The sequence below is a fragment of the Rutilus rutilus genome, assembly GCF_951802725.1.
Source record: "Rutilus rutilus genome assembly, chromosome: 24".
Lineage (NCBI taxonomy): Eukaryota > Metazoa > Chordata > Actinopteri > Cypriniformes > Leuciscidae > Rutilus > Rutilus rutilus.
The window spans coordinates 5,085,558-5,104,858 of NC_140228.1; the positions used below are offsets into that span (position 1 = coordinate 5,085,558).

The 19,301-nt window shown below is 37.5% G+C and overlaps 1 protein-coding gene and 1 gene segment (V, D, J or C); both read right to left on the minus strand.

The window, feature by feature from the left end:
• LOC311284461 (Ig kappa chain V-III region MOPC 63-like) overlaps positions 1-19,301 on the minus strand; it is a 945,935-nt gene that overhangs the window by 912,162 nt on the left and 14,472 nt on the right.
• On the minus strand, positions 1,225-18,322 carry LOC311283982 (uncharacterized protein; the record flags this gene model as incomplete). The annotated part of the gene is made up of 6 exons (XM_084398797.1): positions 18,181-18,322; positions 17,819-17,949; positions 9,837-10,011; positions 9,054-9,119; positions 7,498-7,631; positions 1,225-1,359 (listed from the first exon to the last, which is right to left on the minus strand). The coding sequence occupies exons 1-6, from the start codon at positions 18,254-18,256 to the stop codon at positions 1,225-1,227; spliced, it is 717 nt and encodes a 238-aa protein (XP_084254923.1). The 5' UTR covers positions 18,257-18,322.

Consider the following 19,301-nt stretch of genomic DNA (forward strand, 5'->3'; position numbering starts at 1 on the left):
GTTCCTTCTGGTTGTTCTGCTGTTATTGAGGGACTCTGAGTGACGGTGATCTGTCCTCTACACTCTGAAACACAACAAGAAGAAAATACACTCAAAACTTTGACAATATACTTGAAGAAATGAATTAATATCAAACTTGTGCTCCACAAACCTTGAGCAAACGCTGTGAGAGTCCAGATGAAGATGATGATGAAGGTCATGTTGATGAAGATTGTTGTGTGTGTCAGTGATGAAGTGTTAAACTCACAGCACTATAAACACTCTCACACACTGAAGATCTGATCAATATGCAAACACACTCCACATCATTTCCCTGAAGACAGTCACTCATTAACAGACACAAAACACAATCACTGAAGTGAGAACCGAGTAAAAATGAATGTTTTTCATAATATTTGATCTTCTACAGTGGCCAAAATGTTACAAAATTATATAATTCAATTCAGTTCTGATTACATCTACAAGACCAACTTTATGACTCAGTGATGATGAGCTTCATAAAGCAGGGGAAGTCAGTGAGTTTCTGTTGTAATGATTTGATGGTGGAAAGAAACACAGCATTCAGAGAGTGAGGATCCAAACGCAGTTTATTTACAAGTATAATCCAGTCATAGTCCATATATCAGACAGAGTCAAAGCACATGTTATCAGTCCGAACAAAATCTATTCTATATCTATTCAAACTGATCTATTCGTTTATTTCACTGGTTCACTTTCAGCAGCGGCACCAAACTGATGATGATATACTTTATAAAACTATATACAGTCAAACCAAAATATATTTAGACACCTTCAGCATTTCTCACATTATCACAGTTTATTCACTATAGTTTAGAAAATGGTAATAAAATATGACATATATTAAACTATGTCAGAACAAATTCATCTTGATAATGTCAGATTTTTTTTTTTTTTTTTTTCTTGATAGACTCTAGACGACTCTCCTGTTTATAGTTAGAGCCTGGCCAAATCCAACCTTGGGAAAGCTGTTCGTCAGTGTGTGTGTTAGTCTTCTTGGTTACAGGTTAAGGAACCACTGGCATTATTGGAGATTAACTGAGTTGTTGTTCGGGACATGCTGGCGCCAAGCAACCCAAATCTGCAACCTGGAAGGTCACGACGTGCCTAACTTCAGGGTCCGAGTGTCAGCTGCATAATCGATGGAGATATGCTTCAGTCTATCTGTATATGTGAGGAAAATGACTATGTCACAGCTGGCGCCACTCACGCTCCTCGGCCCAGGCTCGCCATTGCCAGGTCCTGTTCCCATTCCCCTGCACGGGCCTGGCCCTCCATGCCCCCCACCGCCTCCACTCCACCACCCTCCTGGACTGTGTCCTGAGGAGCGTCTGGGATCCGCTGGATGGATTTTTGTCAATTCCTATCCTGTGCCATGTTTTGTAGTCCTTTGTAGTTTTTCTTGTTTATTAGTCTTCCCAGGTGTTTCTGATTAGCCACGCCCCCTTGTTATCTTGTTAAGCTTGTTTGCATGTGTATTTAAGCCCTGTGTCTAGTTCCTTGTCTTTGAGTTCTTAACGTTGTATGTTGGTTGTCCTGAGTCTGAGTCTTATTTAATAAAAGACTACGGCACGTGGATCCTGCTTCCTCCTATGTTTCAACCGTATCGTTACAGTTTGTGTGTGAGATCATGTGTGTGTTTACTCAATTCCTGTCACACAACAGTTCAGTCACTAGCTATGTTGCCATCCTCCTATTTTATGTGAATTTTGGGATTGACTATCACATAATAAAAACGTCGGATGGAAATGCAGAGATGAACATCAATTCTAAAAATGTGCAGAAAAAATCGTATGTGCTCAATTGAGGTGATAATGTTTTTATCCGATAAGAAGACATGCACATAAACTATAATGGAAACATATTCATAAATCCCTCAATGCGCAAAAAAAAAAGAAAAAAAAAAGAGACTTCAACTGGCCCACGACGACCAATCCACTTTCCAGGAAACTGTTCATCTAGGAATGCTCGGACCTGGCACCCATAATGTGGTGGTGCACCATCTTGCTGGAAAAACTCAGGGAACGTGCCAGCTTCAGTGCATAAAGAGGGAAACACATCATCATGTAGCAATTTCAAATATCCAGTAGCCTTGAGGTTTCCATTGATGAAGCTGGCCAGTTGAATGGCCCCCAAGGTCTCCCGATCTGACCCCCGTAGATTTTTATCTTTGGGGTCATCTGAAGGCAATTGTCTATGGTGTGAAGATACGAGACGTGCAGCACCTGAAACTACGGATACTGGATGCCTGTGCTGGCATTTCTCCTGCGGTGTTGCTATCAGTGTGTGAAGAGTGGGAGAACAGGGTTGCATTGACAATCCAACACAATGGGCAGCACATTGAACACATTTTATAAGTGGTCAGAAACTTGTAAATAACTCATGAACGAATAAAGTTACGTTGAAACCAAGCACACCATTGTTTTTTTTTTGTGACATTACCAATAAGTTTGATGTGTCACATGGCCCTCTTCCTATTGAAAAAACAAAAGTTGTATCCAAGATGGCCGACTTCTAAATGGCCACCATGGTCACCACCCATCTTGAGGAGTTTGCCTCAAGTTTGCCTTCATTTATATATTCAGAGTTATAACTATATATTCGGGAATTACATATACAGAGCATGTGAGCGGAGTGGAGCGCCGGCGGAGCTGGGTCTGGGAGCGAAGCTACTAATATTTCCTCCAGAGCGGAGAGAGCCTTTCAGGGCTGCTTTTCCCTCTTAGCGCGCTACGAAGACTCGTATAACTTAACTAAAAGCATACTATTTCTAGGCGTGTTCCCCGAGATATATGCCTATAGGAGGCTGCTTAAGATATACATTCGTAAGTGCGACGTTACCAGGTGCTGTCCGTGGCGGTGGTGCTCAATTAATTTATCAATGGCTCAAAAATCAATTATTTACTCTATGCAGGGGCTGTTTAACTGCGTTTCACGAGTTCACACTTACATCAAATTAAATAGAGTAAAGATTATGCGTATTTGGCGTGCTGTCCGGGGGAGGGCTCCGGCTCAGAATTTTGATACAATTGCACTAAAATAAAAGCATACAGAAGAATGTTTTCAGATTTTTTTTTTTTTAATTCTACAACGTTAAAAACAAATCAGCACCACTAGTGCAAATGCAAATTCTGTTTTAAATAATAAAATAAGTAGCTTACAGGCCCAGGGGCGTGGGAAGTGGTTCTGGTTTCACAGGATTGCAAATGCAATGCAATTTTTTGTTCATTTACATTTATTCATTTTTAGCATTTAGTAATTTATTTGTAATAAAAACATTAAAAAGTAATATTTATATGTTGAATTATGTTTTTAAAACAAACATGAGGTCATATTGTTGCGGTGTGCGCAGAAACAGCAGTAATATTTCCTCCAGAGTGAGAGCGCCTTTCTGAAGATTCAGCTCATTCCACTCAGCACTGTGCGCTCAACCCAGAATGCCCATTGTGACATGCTGGTTCGAACAGTCCTATCTGAAATAAGTAGCTATAGGGCTGCGCCCAACTAAAGTCTTTTTCTAGTAGTTGTTCATTTAAGCCAATGTTCACGCGGCGCCAGCGCATTCAAGTCAAGTCAAGTCAAGTATATTTGTATAGCACTTTTCACAATACAGAATGTATCAAAGCCGCTTCACATTATTAAATCAAAATAACACAATATTCATGCTATTGTCTGCTATATTTGCTTATTATTTATTAAATCCAGGCAAATGATTGATAAAACATTGATTAAAATGTTGGGGGGTGGGGTGCGAGGCCCTGTGCGAACTTGAAATGCGAGGCCCTGCTCTTTGATGTGGATAATCAATTGCGCATGAATAACAGTCACACGGACGTAGCTGTTCTAGTTCTATTGCACGCATAATCTCGCTGCAATACGTTTTTATCAAGTAGAATAATACAGCATAATCATGCACATAGTCTAAGCTATGACTTTTTGTTATTTATTTCAGAGGGGAAAAAAATCAACTGTGCAACGAGGGGCTTTACATCAAGTCAGCTCGAGAATTTTTGTGTGAATACATAGCCTACATAGATCCGCCTACTTCACCAACATGTATCTTAATGGTCCAGTGGTAGAACTTTCGCTAAGCGTGTCAGAGGTTCTGGGTTCTTTTTTTATTTATTTTTTTATTCACAATTTAACACATATTACACAAACAATACAATCACAAAAAACATCAAGGAAAATACTACCAAGTATATCGAAAAATAGAAGAATCTACACTACCACAGTCTGTGGGTTATCCATTATTCCATTTGAGTTTATCATTTTATAGTCTCTATATAATTTAGTACTAAGGCCCATATAGATTGGAACTCTTACAGTCTTGAATGCTGTTTACTTGTAATTTCTTCGATGGGCAAGAAATCTATTATCTGCTCCAGCCATTGACCCAATCTGGGTCCTGACTGGGAAATCCATGCAGTAAGCATACATTTTTTAGCAAAATAAGAAAACATTGTAAACACACATTTTCTTATAAAGGGACACTTATTTTCCATATCATAATTCAGTAAATATAATATAGGGCATAGCTCAAAAGTACAGTTGTACAGATCTTGAATTACTTTATGAATCTTCTCCCAAAAAGAAAAAACAGCTTTACAATACCAAAATAAATGCATAAATGTTACTAACTCAGTTCCACATTTTCTACACATAGGAGAGTTTGTATCATTAAATTTATTAAGCTTCACTGGAGTTACACTGTAAAAAAAGTGTTCAGTTCACTTAAACAAATCTAGTAAACCTGTTGCTTTAAAATTATTAAACTTAATGCTTAATTGAAAAAATTAAGTTATGTGAACTTGAAGTTGAAGCATGAAGTTTATTTACTTAATTTTAAGGCAATGGGTTTCCTCAATTTTTTTTATTCTTTTTAGTTGTTTTACAGTGTATGTAGTATTTATACAGAAATTTATAGTTAGTTTTTTTAACTTTAAAGTTCACACTCAGTGGTAAGGTCAAATCAGTACACAGAATTAACCATTATTTTTCACTAAACTTCTTTTTAAGCTCTAATTCCCAATTTGTTTTTAAAGAAGAAAAAGAATTCTGGGAGCTTTCTAACAAAATTTTATACAGATGAGATATCTTCCCCTTAACCGAAGTAGCAGAGATAATAGATTGTTCCGACTCAGTAGGATATAATCTAAGTTGTCCCTTTTTATATAATAATGTGACGAACCTGCAGATATTTAAAAAAAAAAAATCTGTTCTAGGAATTTGATATTCACCACAAATAGCAGTAAAAGATTTAAAACATATGCGCAAAAGTTTTCAGCCCATGAAGTGACCAGTTTCGAAAATCAGTTTGGGAAAGTACTAAAAAATCAGGGTTAAATGCAATATGAGAGTTTTTACTTATATGACCTTTTGTGCTCAAATACCTATTACAGTCCTGCCAAACTTTCAGTGTGGCTTGTAAGGGGGGCGACCCCTCTACACTCATCAGGAACTGCAAATTATTAACATCAAGTGTAGTTGTAATCTCCAATGGATAGCATGTTTGTGATTCCAAAGTTACCCACGGGGAACTATTTTCCAGCTTCCAACTTATAATATTTCTAATTTGGCAGGCCCAGTAATACCATTGAAAATTTGTCCTTAGTCCCCTTTTAGACATGATTTCGTTAAAGTAGACAGCTTAATTCGGGGAGTCTTGTTGTTCCATATAAACTTTGTTAAACATCTATTAATTAATTTCAAAAAAGAAAAAGAAATATAACATGGTAACATATTAAAAGCATAAATAAACTTAGGGAGTATACTCATTTTTATAACACTGATTTTCCCAATAAGAGATAGTGGGAGAACAGACCAGGTCTGAAGTTTTTTACAATTCTCCAGTAAAGGGTTATAGTTGTCCTTAAATAGTTTATCCAAAACGGGTGTCACTTGTATTCCCAGATATTTAAAACCATATGCGGACCAAGAAATAGGACAATCTTTTCTATAACATTTTCTTCATTTGAAATATTAAGAGGGCAAGCAATTGATTTTTTTAAGTTAACCTTATACCCTGAAATCCTAGAAAATTTTTGAATATCTGCCAGAACATGGGGCAAAGTTAACATAGGTTCAGTGACAAAAAGTAAAGTATCGTCCGCATAAAGTGAAATTTTGTGATATTGTGTACCTGTGGTCACTCCCTTTATCATAGGATTATTTTGAATCAACTCAGCAAACGGTTCTAAAGCAATAACAAATAATAATGGAGAGAGAGGGCAACCTTGTCTGTTACCTCTTCCTAAATACATTAAGGGAGTTCCACATTATTAGTGCAAACAGTTGCATTTGGGGTATCATATATTGCTTGAATCCATTGAGTGAAGTTATAACCTAATTTGAATTTATCTAGTACTAAAAACAAAAAATCCCATTCTAGAGGTTCTGGGTTCTAATCCGCACTCGTATAGTTTTTTTTTTTTTTCTCATCAAAACCAATTATGTTCATCAGTGGTTGTATATCAAGCAGGGACACATTTGTGAGCATTATGTTTTGTGATTTCACCAGAACAAATTGAGTATCCGCAAGTTATGCGCATCTCGTCAGTAAAGCCGGTTCCTTGATTAGTAGTAGTAAATCGCCATCACCTGCTTTCAGATGGAGCGGCATTCACTACAGAGCCGTAGTTAACTGGCAAGCTGAGCCATATCGCATTAATTATCACGGAATTAATGCGATATGGCTCAGCTTGTCAGTGAACTACGGCTCTGTGCAAATGCCGCTCCATCTGAAAGCAGGTGATGGCGATTTACTACTAATCAAGGAACCGACTTTACTGACGAGATGCGTATAACAATGTCACGCGATATATCACCTAGCTCAGAGCGAAGAAGCAGTATAAAAACTATGTAAGAAAAGAGTTTATAATTGACGTAGAAATGACGTCCACAATGACCACATTTGGACTGCAATTAGCCCTTAAATAGAGGTCCTGTCGACGTCATACCGGACGTTCGAAGGACGTCGGAAAAAAGACGTCATCTGGCATCACAGTCTGCACCTTCAGGGGAGCAAATTGGACGTGCAAAATGCGAAGTGGGTAGGTCCAGACGTACCGTATTCCACCTCGTCACTCGGATCACTCCCCCCTGAACCACATTTTTTTGAGAAGAGGATCCGCACTCTGGCTCTGTACTTGCAGGCGGGGTCAAACTGCACTTTATATTTCATTTTGCCGTTTGCAGTTACATTCTGTAAACACAACAGAAATATATAGGTAGAAATAAATATATGGATCTTGTTTAACATGTCATTATGTGCTCCACTACATGGCGCAATATTAGCTCTGCTGAAATAATGCTTGAAATGTGACTCGGCACGCACTGCATTGTTTAAATAAACACTTTCATTTTCCATTTCTGCTAGAGTCGTAAGCATCAGAAGAGTTGTTGTATTGAAAGTTGTAGTGAGCATGGAGAGAATCTGATCCTGTATTATTAAACATAAAAGTACAGAACAGGGTTTACCTCATTGCACTTGGTGTATGTGTACTGGTAAGAGTAGCATTCGTTGTTAAACTCTTTTACATCTGATTCATTTGTTTGAAAGTGGAGCTCCTGCCCAACTCTATGGATTGTCAGTCGAGGTTTGTTTAGTTTCACTGCAAAATAAGCCCAAAAAGAAAAAGAGATTATTCATTAGTGTGTGTGTATGTCTATTTAAGTAAACTGACATTAAAAACTGGAAAATGTAGCTCATATTCTCTAATGCAGTTCTTGCAGGTTAAAATAAAGGTTGCACTCAATGTCACACCACACATCAACGTGATCAATGTTAAAAATAGTTTGCTGTTGTGAAAATGACAACTCTCGATATTCATAGTTTTCAGTCATGCGACTGGCGCGAAGACCTGAAGGGCAAAACATCCATAAAACTGCAGCACGGACCTGAATATTCAGATCACCTCTCAAAAGAAGAAAAACTAAAATATGTGAACAACAGTTTTGGGAACTTGTTGCAGAATTTCAATCGCTAAAAAACAGCAGGACATTGTGAAACACTTCATGTGAAAAACACTTAAAATCTTTATAATATTTATCTTAGGGAAAACGAATAATGAGAAATGTTTCACGTTTATATTCTGGGTTCATCTGCATAGAGAATGCATCATCAATAAAGTGCATCTTGAATTTAGTATTTAATACTGTCTTGCTACATTAGCACTTAGTACAAACCTGGTAAAAAAAATGTCTTGCAGGCAATGGAGGAACACCTTGTTTTAACCCTACACACACTACCGTTCAAAGCTTTGGGGTCAGTGCGAGGTTTCCACAAAAATATGAAAGTATGTATGAAAAGTATGATTTCTGAAAGGATCCTGTGACACTGAAGACTGGAGGAATGAAGCTGAAAATCAGCTTTCTGGTTTTCTGAAGATACAGGTATTTTAAATTGTAATAATTTTTCACTGTATTTTCTATTAAATACAGTACATGCAGCCTTGGTGAGCAGAAGAGACTTCTTTCAAAAACATTAAATAATCTTGCAGACCCCAAAGGAACGGTAGTGTATTCATGTAAAAAAAGTGGACTATTAATAAGAAACGTGAAAGCCTAAATTCAATCTGTTCATCATATAAAGCCTTTGCAGCAATGGAGGAAAGCCTTGTTTTGCCCTCCAGGTGGGCGTTCATATATGAGTGTGACGACAGGTGAAAACCATGAATAATATGCCATAATTGAGTAGCCAATTCTGTGAAAAGGTGCATGTTTACCGCAATGTAATGGATGTATACCCTCGAACGTGTTGTGTACAAGAGAACCATTGTGAGTCCCATTGAACAGATAGTATATTTCCATCATTGTCTTAACATCTACATTGTGTATGATACATCCTCCAGTCTTCATCGTCTCATCAGGTGTACACTTTATTATTGACTCATTCACAGATAGCCTGAAACACACAAGTTTACAAACGATTCATGGACGCAAGGAACTTAAGTGAGAAATGAAAGGGAAATATGCAAAAAAACAAAACAATTTGACATACCAGTAATAAAAACTGAGGTTTTGGACATCCTCACCAGGTTTCCAAGTGCACTTCATCCTGCTGTGGGAATATCCGCAGCTTAAGTCCGTCACCAGCCTCACTGAAATAAATGAGCAAATTTCAAATCAAGATTCAAAATCCCTGATGTATAACAGATGCCATTATTCCTAAAAACCTGAAGAACTAACGATAAAAGTAAAATGTGCTGCTATTCACCTGATATTCAGCCTATTTGTGGTCGACCAATAAGGGGATTTTTTTACGGAGCAAAATTGCCAAAATACAGTCTATATCACATCACATCATTTAATTTAAAGATAGTAAACAGAACATGCTACAATATTAATGCACTAGTTGTGTGCACTTGGAATCCCCTTTTCTCAAGGAAAGACCAGGAAATGCTCATTTTCATAAAGTTTAGAGTGAATATGACTTCTATAGATTATGGACTTAAAGGGATAGTTCACCCACAAGTTTTAATTCAGACATCATTTATTATGTCATTCCAAACCCATTCATATTTTGTAAATAAACTGTTCATCTTGTGACTTTCTTCTTTGGTAAAATGAATCAAAGGATTCTGCAATCCATATCCATTAATTCCAAAACATTAATTCATTTATAATGGGACGTTCCAACATCCATTAATTCTAAGAACAGGATATCATAAATACTGTATAAACATTAACTCATTTAATTACCTAAGGCACCAAAGATTGTATACACATAATGCTCATGATCATAATTGAGTCCACTGCTAATGTATCAACACTGAATGATTAAAAAAGGACAAAGTGTTTGCTATCGTGGCGAGTACCTGGTGGTGGAGGTAAGATAATGGTCGTCGGTCGACTCTGGCCTCTGTCTCCACAGTTTTCAGGGTTTGTTGAAACACTGATACACAGTCCATTCTTATTGAAGACATTCACTTTATGGCTCAGGTGTGAGACTCTATAGGACTCGTTATTGGGATCTCCTTTGTAAGAACAGTCCTGTTGGTGAAAGTGGATTTTAGTATTATTATTACTGCCGTAAAATACAGCACTTTTGTACTTTCATTGTGTGTTGCTGTGTTCGTGCATTCCTCCGTACTGAGTAAAGATGAGTCACAGTTTCTCATGAAAGCCTCCCCTTATTCCTTTCCCAACAGTAAAAAAAAAACAAAATTACAAATTACAAAAAATACAAATCCACCAAGACAATATAAAATGTGTGAAATATATTCCAGGAAATGTTTGTGTTTGAATTAAAAGGCCTACAGACTGGCTCCAACTACACACGAACATAACCAAAAGTATTACATCATGTAGTTACACAACTTCATTTGCATTTTCATCTTTCCTTTCCAAACCTTGTTATTGTGTATAATGCGTGTCTGTATTTATGATTTTGGCAGACGCTTTTATCCAAAGCGACTTGCATTGCATTTCAAGATACACATTTACATTCTTAACAGTTCTGTTTATAGCCGTTAAGACAAGCCTGATCAACTAGCAATTAGCTAGGGCTAATCAGTCTTGATCAGGCTAGACCAATCTACCTTTTTATGTAACTGATTTTAAAAAGTTATTAGAAAAAAATTAGCTGACTAATTTGTAAGACCGGCCACTAGTCTAATCTAATGGTATGACTTACATCAATGTGAAAACAATTCTAATAAATAGATTTTTCTAAATAAATGTAGCCTTTGTCAAGCTGTACAGTGTTAAACTCTTTACTAACCTGACTGGCTGTCCCAGAAGGAAGTGACTTTTCATAAGGATGTTTAACTCTGAAACTCCCTAAAATGCCACAGGCTAGACATGCACCTATTCATCAGGTGATTGATGAACACTGACTATAAAACAAAACCAGATCAGCTTTTTCGTTTTATCTTGGATGATCTCTATTCCGTCATTTCCCAAAATGTTATTTGTGTGTAAATACTATTATGAACTCTGTAAACTGGATGTTAACACGGGCAAGAGACAACACGCTAGCAGAGAAAATACTGAATACGGCACAACAAGCTCACTGTTTGCGATGCCCGAAACAAATTTATATTGAATTGGGGGTGGGGGTTTCTATGAATGTACCTCTAATAGCATGGTGGTTTAGTGAAAATACCGTTACCGAGGTGATAAAAGCACCAAATTTTGCATGGTGTTTCCTTGGGGTCTATAGTGTAATTTTGGCCTAGGAGCCCTCGGAAATAAATGTCATATTAGAAGTATATCATTATCAATGAAATATGCTTAAAAACACAGAGATTTTCAAGTTCCTGCACAAGATAAAGTATTCAAATGAATCCCAAAGTTAACATTTTGATATGTTTATTTATGTTTATGAACTTTTACATAACTAAAGCTTCAATACATGTTAAAGTATTAGCAATATGGTCTTTATTGGCCCTGTAATTGACAATTATGAGTCGTTACAGTTGCATTTGCAAAGAGGTGAGCAGTCTAGACTTGCTTTGCCACATTTGCAGGTGGAACAATCACCCTTACAGCAACATTTGATAAGTTCTCTGCAGGCTGTGGGGACTTCTGGAAGAGTCATCCAAACTGGTTTCCAAGACCCTGATTCCTTGGTCCATCCATAGTCCCTTGGAGAAGGAATACCTTGCTGTGAGAGTGTGCTGGTCGCCCAGATTCCAGTCTGATAAACTGCCCATCTGATATGCTGCAGTAGAGTATCTTGGGTGGGTGGCAGTTTCTCCATTGTCCTACTCCCATGGCAGAAGAGTTCTTTCCTCTTCTGGGCAATGGAGCTTGAAGGACTGGACTTGTCATACAAGACGACAGTCAGTCTCTCAAGCTTTTGGAACTGCCATGAAGCAGCATCTAATTTTTGGAATGGATTTCTGGCAAGGGAAGTAAATACTTCAGTGGCTTTATCATAGGCTTGCCATGCCCACCAAACTGACTTCTTACCCTTCCCAGTGAAAGCAGATGTTGTTTCACACCCTGAATAGGCATGAAACATCAACAGTGCTTGAAACTTGTCCTCACCCAGACTTTTACATATGTAATTGATATGGTAAAATCTGTACTTTTTGCCCATGGCCAAAAAAACACCCAGATGTCAGTCAAAGGTTGAATCACAAGTAAATCATGGAATAGACCTTCAAGAATCACAATGACATCAGTGTCCACAGTACGCACATGGACAGTTTTTGCTCCTTGCTCCAGGGCATGCTGTATATGAACCACAATCCAGGTGTCTGCCTCTTCATGATTGCACTGCTCATGGTGCTGCTGGAACCAAAGGAAGATACAGCTTGCCCTGATGTGATATATAGCCTGTGTCTTCTAAGATGAACTCTGTTTTAGCTACAGATTCATCTGCACAGTTACGGCTGTGAAGAGTGACTAGATCTTTAAAATCATCCAAGAAAGGGTTGCCCATTCTTTTAATAGTTTCAGACAGGTTGGCTACATGTCTTTGAAATGTCTTCTGTGTGGAAAGACTGGAAGTTCTTAGGATTATCTATGTCATTTTCAGGAAGAAAGTCCTCTTCAAATTCTTTCAGCAATCTTCCCAACTCTGGTCCAGAGATCATCCATCATCTGAAAGCATTTGGGTTTTCTGTGAGACCAACTGCACCACCGCAACCTTTCACAATCTTATTCTCTTGTTCATGAGCTTGGTCGAAAGGTATTGCAGAGAACTTGTTGTATGTCTTTGAGAGAACCCAGTGTGAATGCTTTTCAAACTCATCCTTGATGGTGCTGGGCAAAGACTTCATGTCCCTGATGTGGACAGACACCCATCTTGCATAGTTTGTATGGTCCAAGGGAAAAAATAGAGGGATGAGTTCTTCTAAAACTTCTACATATAGAAGGAAGTTCTTCTCTCTGTGAGCTCTGACAAAAATGAGAATGAGGGTTTCATATCTTAGTATTAGATCCAAATACATGAAAGTTGGACTCTTCTTCAGCATGTCATTTCTCCAAGTGATAAAGGTATCTTCATCTTTGTGGCCAGCAATAAGCCTAAAAGCTTCCTGCTGTAGATTGTGAAGTGACAGTAGAGTGACTTGGTCTCCATGACTCGAACCATGCCTGGTGTGAGTTAGGTGTGCTGCTTTCAGAAAGGAGTCAGCCTTTCCAGAAGATGCTACTTCTGCTTCAGTGAGTGCTGTCGTCCAACCAGAGCACTCAGAGGTCACCAAGTGTATTCTTTAGTTGGACATTAAGCATAAAAGAACGAACGAATTCTGACCTGCAACACGTCTACAATAGGCAACCAAAATAACTGAAAGTACATCTAGTTATGTACTGTCACACACAAATAGGATTTAATGTGATGTGATGCAGCCTAACATAAAACTAATGACCAAACTATGAACTCAGTAGATAGCTATATGAATGACCTAGTTGAATTGAAAAATAAAAGAGAAAACCAAGATCTCTTAACATTTAAGAATTTTTGCTACCTTTTTTTAATAATTCCGCCTATATTATACAGGGATTTTTGAGGTTTTTTTTGAGGTATAAGGTGTCTTGGCACTCTGTTTTACACTTATAATTTGGAAGATCTACTGGCCTGAGCACAAATTAACAAAAGGAAGCTTATTCATTGGTCTTAAAAGGCCATTACCCTGAAAGTTTTACTTGAGAGAAAAAAAAAACGTTTTTCATGAATATTGTTTTTTAAGTGATTTGACACTAAATTTCAATATTTCAGCTGGGCTCCTAGGCTGAAATCATTTAGGAGGTCCTAAAGAAGCTTCATGTAAAATTTTGTGCTTTTATCACCTCGGTAACAGTATTATTTAATATGTGCACTACCCAACTGGACTATAAAGGGATCTGACTGTCTTCAGAAAAGTTTCGAAGGCATTTTCTTTGCATCTACCTCCCGTATAGACACAGCCACAGAAGAGTGGCCCAATGGCCAGTCAAAAGTAGCCCAAAAATATCCCTATGCAATTTTCTCCATCATGCGGCTGAAGTCTCCACACTGGGGTGTGTTTTGGGGGCGTTGGAGCACCGAAATTGCAAAAACTTAAAGGGGTCATATAATGTCATTTTTGTACAAGCTAATATGATTCTTTAGGGTCTAAATTAAAAGTTTGTAATATACTTTAATTAAAAATTCTCATTAGTATTGTAAGAAAACACTAATTTTACCTGGTCAAAAACAGCTCTGTTTTCAGCACGTCGTTTAAGTGCATGTGTCTTTAAATGATAATGAGCTTTGCTCACCCCGCCCCTCTGTTCTGTGCGTACACCGTTTGTAACACAATAACCATAACGCGTTGTTTATTATAAACATGTGATTATGAATTATATTGAGAATGTCATACATAGAAAACATGCCGTAATGTACCCTGAGTGTAAACCTTAGCCGCATTCATCGTGAAGCGTGCAGCAAGCGATTTGCAAAGATTAATATAAAGATTAATATAAAGGTTAATAAAACGTTACACTCACTTCTTCTTCTGGAGGTGCAGCAGGAACACGAATAGTTGGTACCGATCCTTTTTTCAGGAGCAGCTTCTTAGCAAAACCAGCTTTATAACGTTACTGACCCTCGTTTGTAAAGCAGCCTGGTGAAATGATTCGCGCAAACATGAAAGCATTGACGTTGATTGTGGGGAATATTCCCTTCGAAAACAAACTCAGCCACTGCGTCTTCAGCGGTTCAGATTTAGGAACATCAAAATGATGCTGTGTTCCTTATTACACCCAAGAACAGAACACCACAATCGAGACGCCATTCTAATCAGTGCTCCAAAAGTGACGTCACAAAATCGAACAGCTTGATTCAGGAGAGGGGGAAACATATAAGAAGATTAAAAAAAAAAAAACACTGGATGGATTTTTATCATTTTATGATGGTTGTGTACAGGCACTGCCGACACACACTTCAGTACAATCAACTTGTAAAAGTGCATGTACCATTATATTACCCCTTTAAAAGTATCCCAATTCTGAGGGAAAACCACGGACTTGGCAACACTGGCATAAGGCACAAAAAATGGGAAACACTTCAGGAGTTTCGAAGTCGTCATTTGATTGTTTGAATTCTATAGGAGACGTGCATGTCAAATTCTTCAACGATCTGCCTTGAAACAAAGCCCTTGTGAAGCCAAACCCCCTCATGGAAGAAGAAGGCTTTCAAAAGTATGTGAAGTTTGCCAGAAACCAATGAAAGCTGAGATTGAGTCCAGACCTTCGTCAGTCTGAAGGTCTGGCTATGCGAGACTACTTCCCATATAACTTCCCAGTTTGTGCATCGCTATATTGCTGTTGTTCCATAAGCACCACCTACAGTCGGAGAGTGAATTTGCATTTTCATTCAGTTCGCCTGCTGTTTTTGTTTTGTGCAGGTTTTTCTTACAGTTTTTTACGATTGTTATGACAGATTTTTCAATACTTTTAACAATTTTCCAAAACTCTTAACACAGTTAGCACTACATCCGTCTGTGTAAGCTATACTATTAACACATTTCTTGTTGCTTTAACACAAAATGCATACAATTAACACAAATTTAAAATGCTTGAACTTCTTTTACACACAAGCTCAAACAAGACCAAAACAATGATTTTTACTGCCAAATTTACCAATGCTTTAACACTGTATGTCAGAACAGATAACACCATGTTCTAAACCTAACCTTACAGGCTAAAGTCAAGGTAAACAGCTGTTTATATTGTGAATTGAAACACAAATATATCCCCTGTATTTTATTCTATTGTTACTGAGAAACAGCTGATTGAAGTTATGCAAATACTGTATGGGACAATGTGGCATTCCACCATTCCTGTCTAGTCACAGCCTGGTTTGACGCCCATCAAAGGATGATGTCCATTTTCCTTGCCCCTTACTTCCCTTTCCTCAACCCCATTAAGGAGTTTTCTCAGCCTGGAGATGAAAGGTTTTTGACCATAGTCCACAGGACCAAATGTCCCTCCTGTATGCAAAAGATGCTGCATAACAAGACATTACAGCTGAACACTGCCAGGGGTGGATAAGGCATGCCTAAAGAGTCTTCCCAAGATGCCTTGCCAGGGAAGATATCAGGTGTGATGTGGATGAGAACGTGGACAAATGCAGAAGACCGCGCAGATTAGAAGATGGCTTTTTCTGTTTGTATTTTGTATTCTCACATACAGTAATACTGTAAATGGCAGCTATATTGCATATTTTTGTTATCTTGCAGAAATGTCCTGTTGCAAATAAAGCCGTTACTGCAGCAATTCTGTATCTGTCTTCTTTTTTTCATAAACCGTACATTCTATAAAGCTACTCTAAGAAGGGTCATTTATTTTGTTGTATTGAATTTCTGCTGTGAAAAAAAAACAACAACAAAATGCATGCATTTACATTACAAACAAAACAAAATGTAGAGAGACTTAAAAAAAAAAAAAAAAACTGCAGTGCAAAACACAATCTATGATCAATACAATATACTGTCAGTTGTATAAGGGCATACCTGACACATAAAATAATGCAGTTTCTGTAATTTCAGCTGATGATAGTGTTTTTTTGTCATTGTGTTATGATTGACTAAATGTTCCTGTTGGAAGAGAACATGTGTTAGTGTTTTGAATAATTATTTGATTTTGAAACATGTTTGCAGTGTTTTGTTAGACATAGTATTGTGTTAGTGTATTATTGTATTTTGAAAATAAGTTTTGAAGTTTAGTTTACAATGTGTGATTTTGAGCATGAGATTAACCGTTTTGCCAATTGTGTGTTTTAGGTGTGTTGGTGCGTTAAGAGTTTAGGAAACTTGTTAAATGTATTGAAAAAACTGTCATAGCGAGTGTAAAAAAACTATACGTAGCAAAAACAACTGCTCATGATTAAATTTAGTGGTTGCCTCTAATTTCAAATGGCTACAGATATTTTTGTTTAAGGCCAGTTCAACCTGTTAAACAGCTAATGAACAACAAATAAATGTGCTTAAACACTGGTAACCGGCATATCTCCCATGCCGGAGACAACAGTTCGAATCCCGCTCGGAGAAGGTCGAGTAAGACAGGTTGCATCAATACAACAGGCACCAACTAGATCAACCCACACCCATCCAAATCAGATTATCGGACATCTGATGAAAGCTTAGTGTTATTTGTAACCTTGCATTTGTTTACAATTGCTCCAACATGTACAAATTTCCATTAGTTAACATTTTCTTTGTGTGAAAATCACCCCAGGAAAGGAAGTACTAAGGGTAAGTTGCTCCCTGAGGGTTTTATCTGGCATGCTACCACCACCACAAAACACAATGACAGGTGTGGGGCTCTTAAAAGTAAATGAAATTAGCTCTTTTAGTACTTGGCAGAATTATTAGACTAAGTAGCCTACTGTATTTATGTCCAATGCATTTCCTGTACCACAACAATCGACGGGGAACGCAAGAGGAAATTAAAGGCATTAAGGCAAAGGGTTGGGGGTTTACACTAATCATCATACACTAACCCTACCCATCACAGAAATATTTCTGCATTTTTACATTTTCAAAAAACATCAGTTAGTATGAATTATAAGCTGTTTTCCTCATGGGGACCATAAAATGTCGCAAAAACCTATTAAATCTTTAAATTACCTGATAGGTTCACACACTTTCTCCAACAATAAAAAAATGAAATGATGAAAATAAAAAAAATATATTTTTTATACATTTTAAATTCTTTAAAAAATGGTGAGAAATATTTTATATTATTGATCACTTAAAACGAATAAGCTCTGGCCACATAGCGATGTAAAGAAAAGGCTACTGCATAATTTTACATTCTTAAAATAATTCACATTTTCTATCGCGATTGTATCTACCGAAAATTATTCTTTGAAGAGGTGTCTCACCTGATATTTATACACTTGTACAGTGTAGTTCACTTTACAGTCAGGATCCAAATCCTCCGGCTCTTCCCATGTCAAATTAAGCCTGAAAGGTGTTTCCCATAGGAACTTCAGATTCTTCGGAGGAGGGAGTTCTAAGATTTTAAGCAAAGAGAAACAATAGAAGACCAAGAGAAGTGGAAAAAGAGGAAAAAATGTAAAATAAGAACAACAAATGAACAAACTACAACTCAAAGTGTGCAAGTTCAGACGAGAATGTCTCTGACATCACGTCACGGTTTCGAGAAGGATATCCCGCACGCGCTTTCAACTTCAGAGGAAAAGCGTTACAAACAAAACACACAACACAACAGCAGTAAACCCACCTGTGTTCTCAGACCCGACGAACATGACTGAGACAGAGAAGCATATCATCAGGGATAAATTCCAATATCGATACATCGTGTTGGCTGTCTGGGTAAAAAGTGTAAAATCCGATGTGAAATCACGTAATCCCGTTTTGATATGTGCTAAACGCGATATTTTTACTGTACTCTTAAGTGGTCGTAATCGTGTTCACACCAAAGTTCTCTCTCTCTCTCTCTCTCTCTCTCTCTCTCTCTCTCTCTCTCTCTCTCTCTCTCTCTCTCTCTCTCTCACACACACACACACACACACACACACACACGCACGCGCACGTTGTGTTTACATGTTTTATGTGGACTTTGCATTGACAAAATGATTTTTATACTGTAGCCTACAAACTGTATATTCTATTATTTGCCCAATTTTTGCATTTTCAAAAAACATCACTTAGTATGATGATTTATAAACTGTTTTCCTTATGGGGACCAAAAAATGCCCTCAAGAAAAGATTTCGGATATTGCCAACATTTTGTTCCCATAATGTAGGTTTTGCCAGGACACACACACACACACACACACACACACACACATTGTGACGAAAGAGGCTTCCCAAAGGGATAGGCATAGATACAAATAAAATAGAGATGAGTACATTTTTTGTGTGTTTACAGAATAACAGTCTACCCACATATGACTAAATAAATAAATAAATAAATGCAAATATAAATAAATGTAAATAATTGTAAGACTTTCTGGGTAAGGCAAGTAGACAGTTCTGAACAACTGATTTTTTTAATGAACTTTCTCAATAAGTGATTTTTGTTGATTTTAACCAAAAAATCCTCTTAACTCCAGGTTTAAATCAATTAATAAAAGTCAGAAAGGGATAATCTTAAATAGTCAACCCTGCTACCATAACTTTGAGCTTTCGCACATGTAATGGACACTGTTGTTAGAATAAAAAAATCCTAATAGAATGCAGTGTTGGTCAGTAGCGTCGCTACAAGTAGTGACGTTACTAGCTTAACTACATTTCTCAATAGCGTGGTAGCGACGCGTCGCTGTTTTCTGAATCAAATAGCTTTTCAGTAGCGAAGCTCTTTTGTTGATCAAGTAGTGCGGTAGCGTCCACACAAGCTGA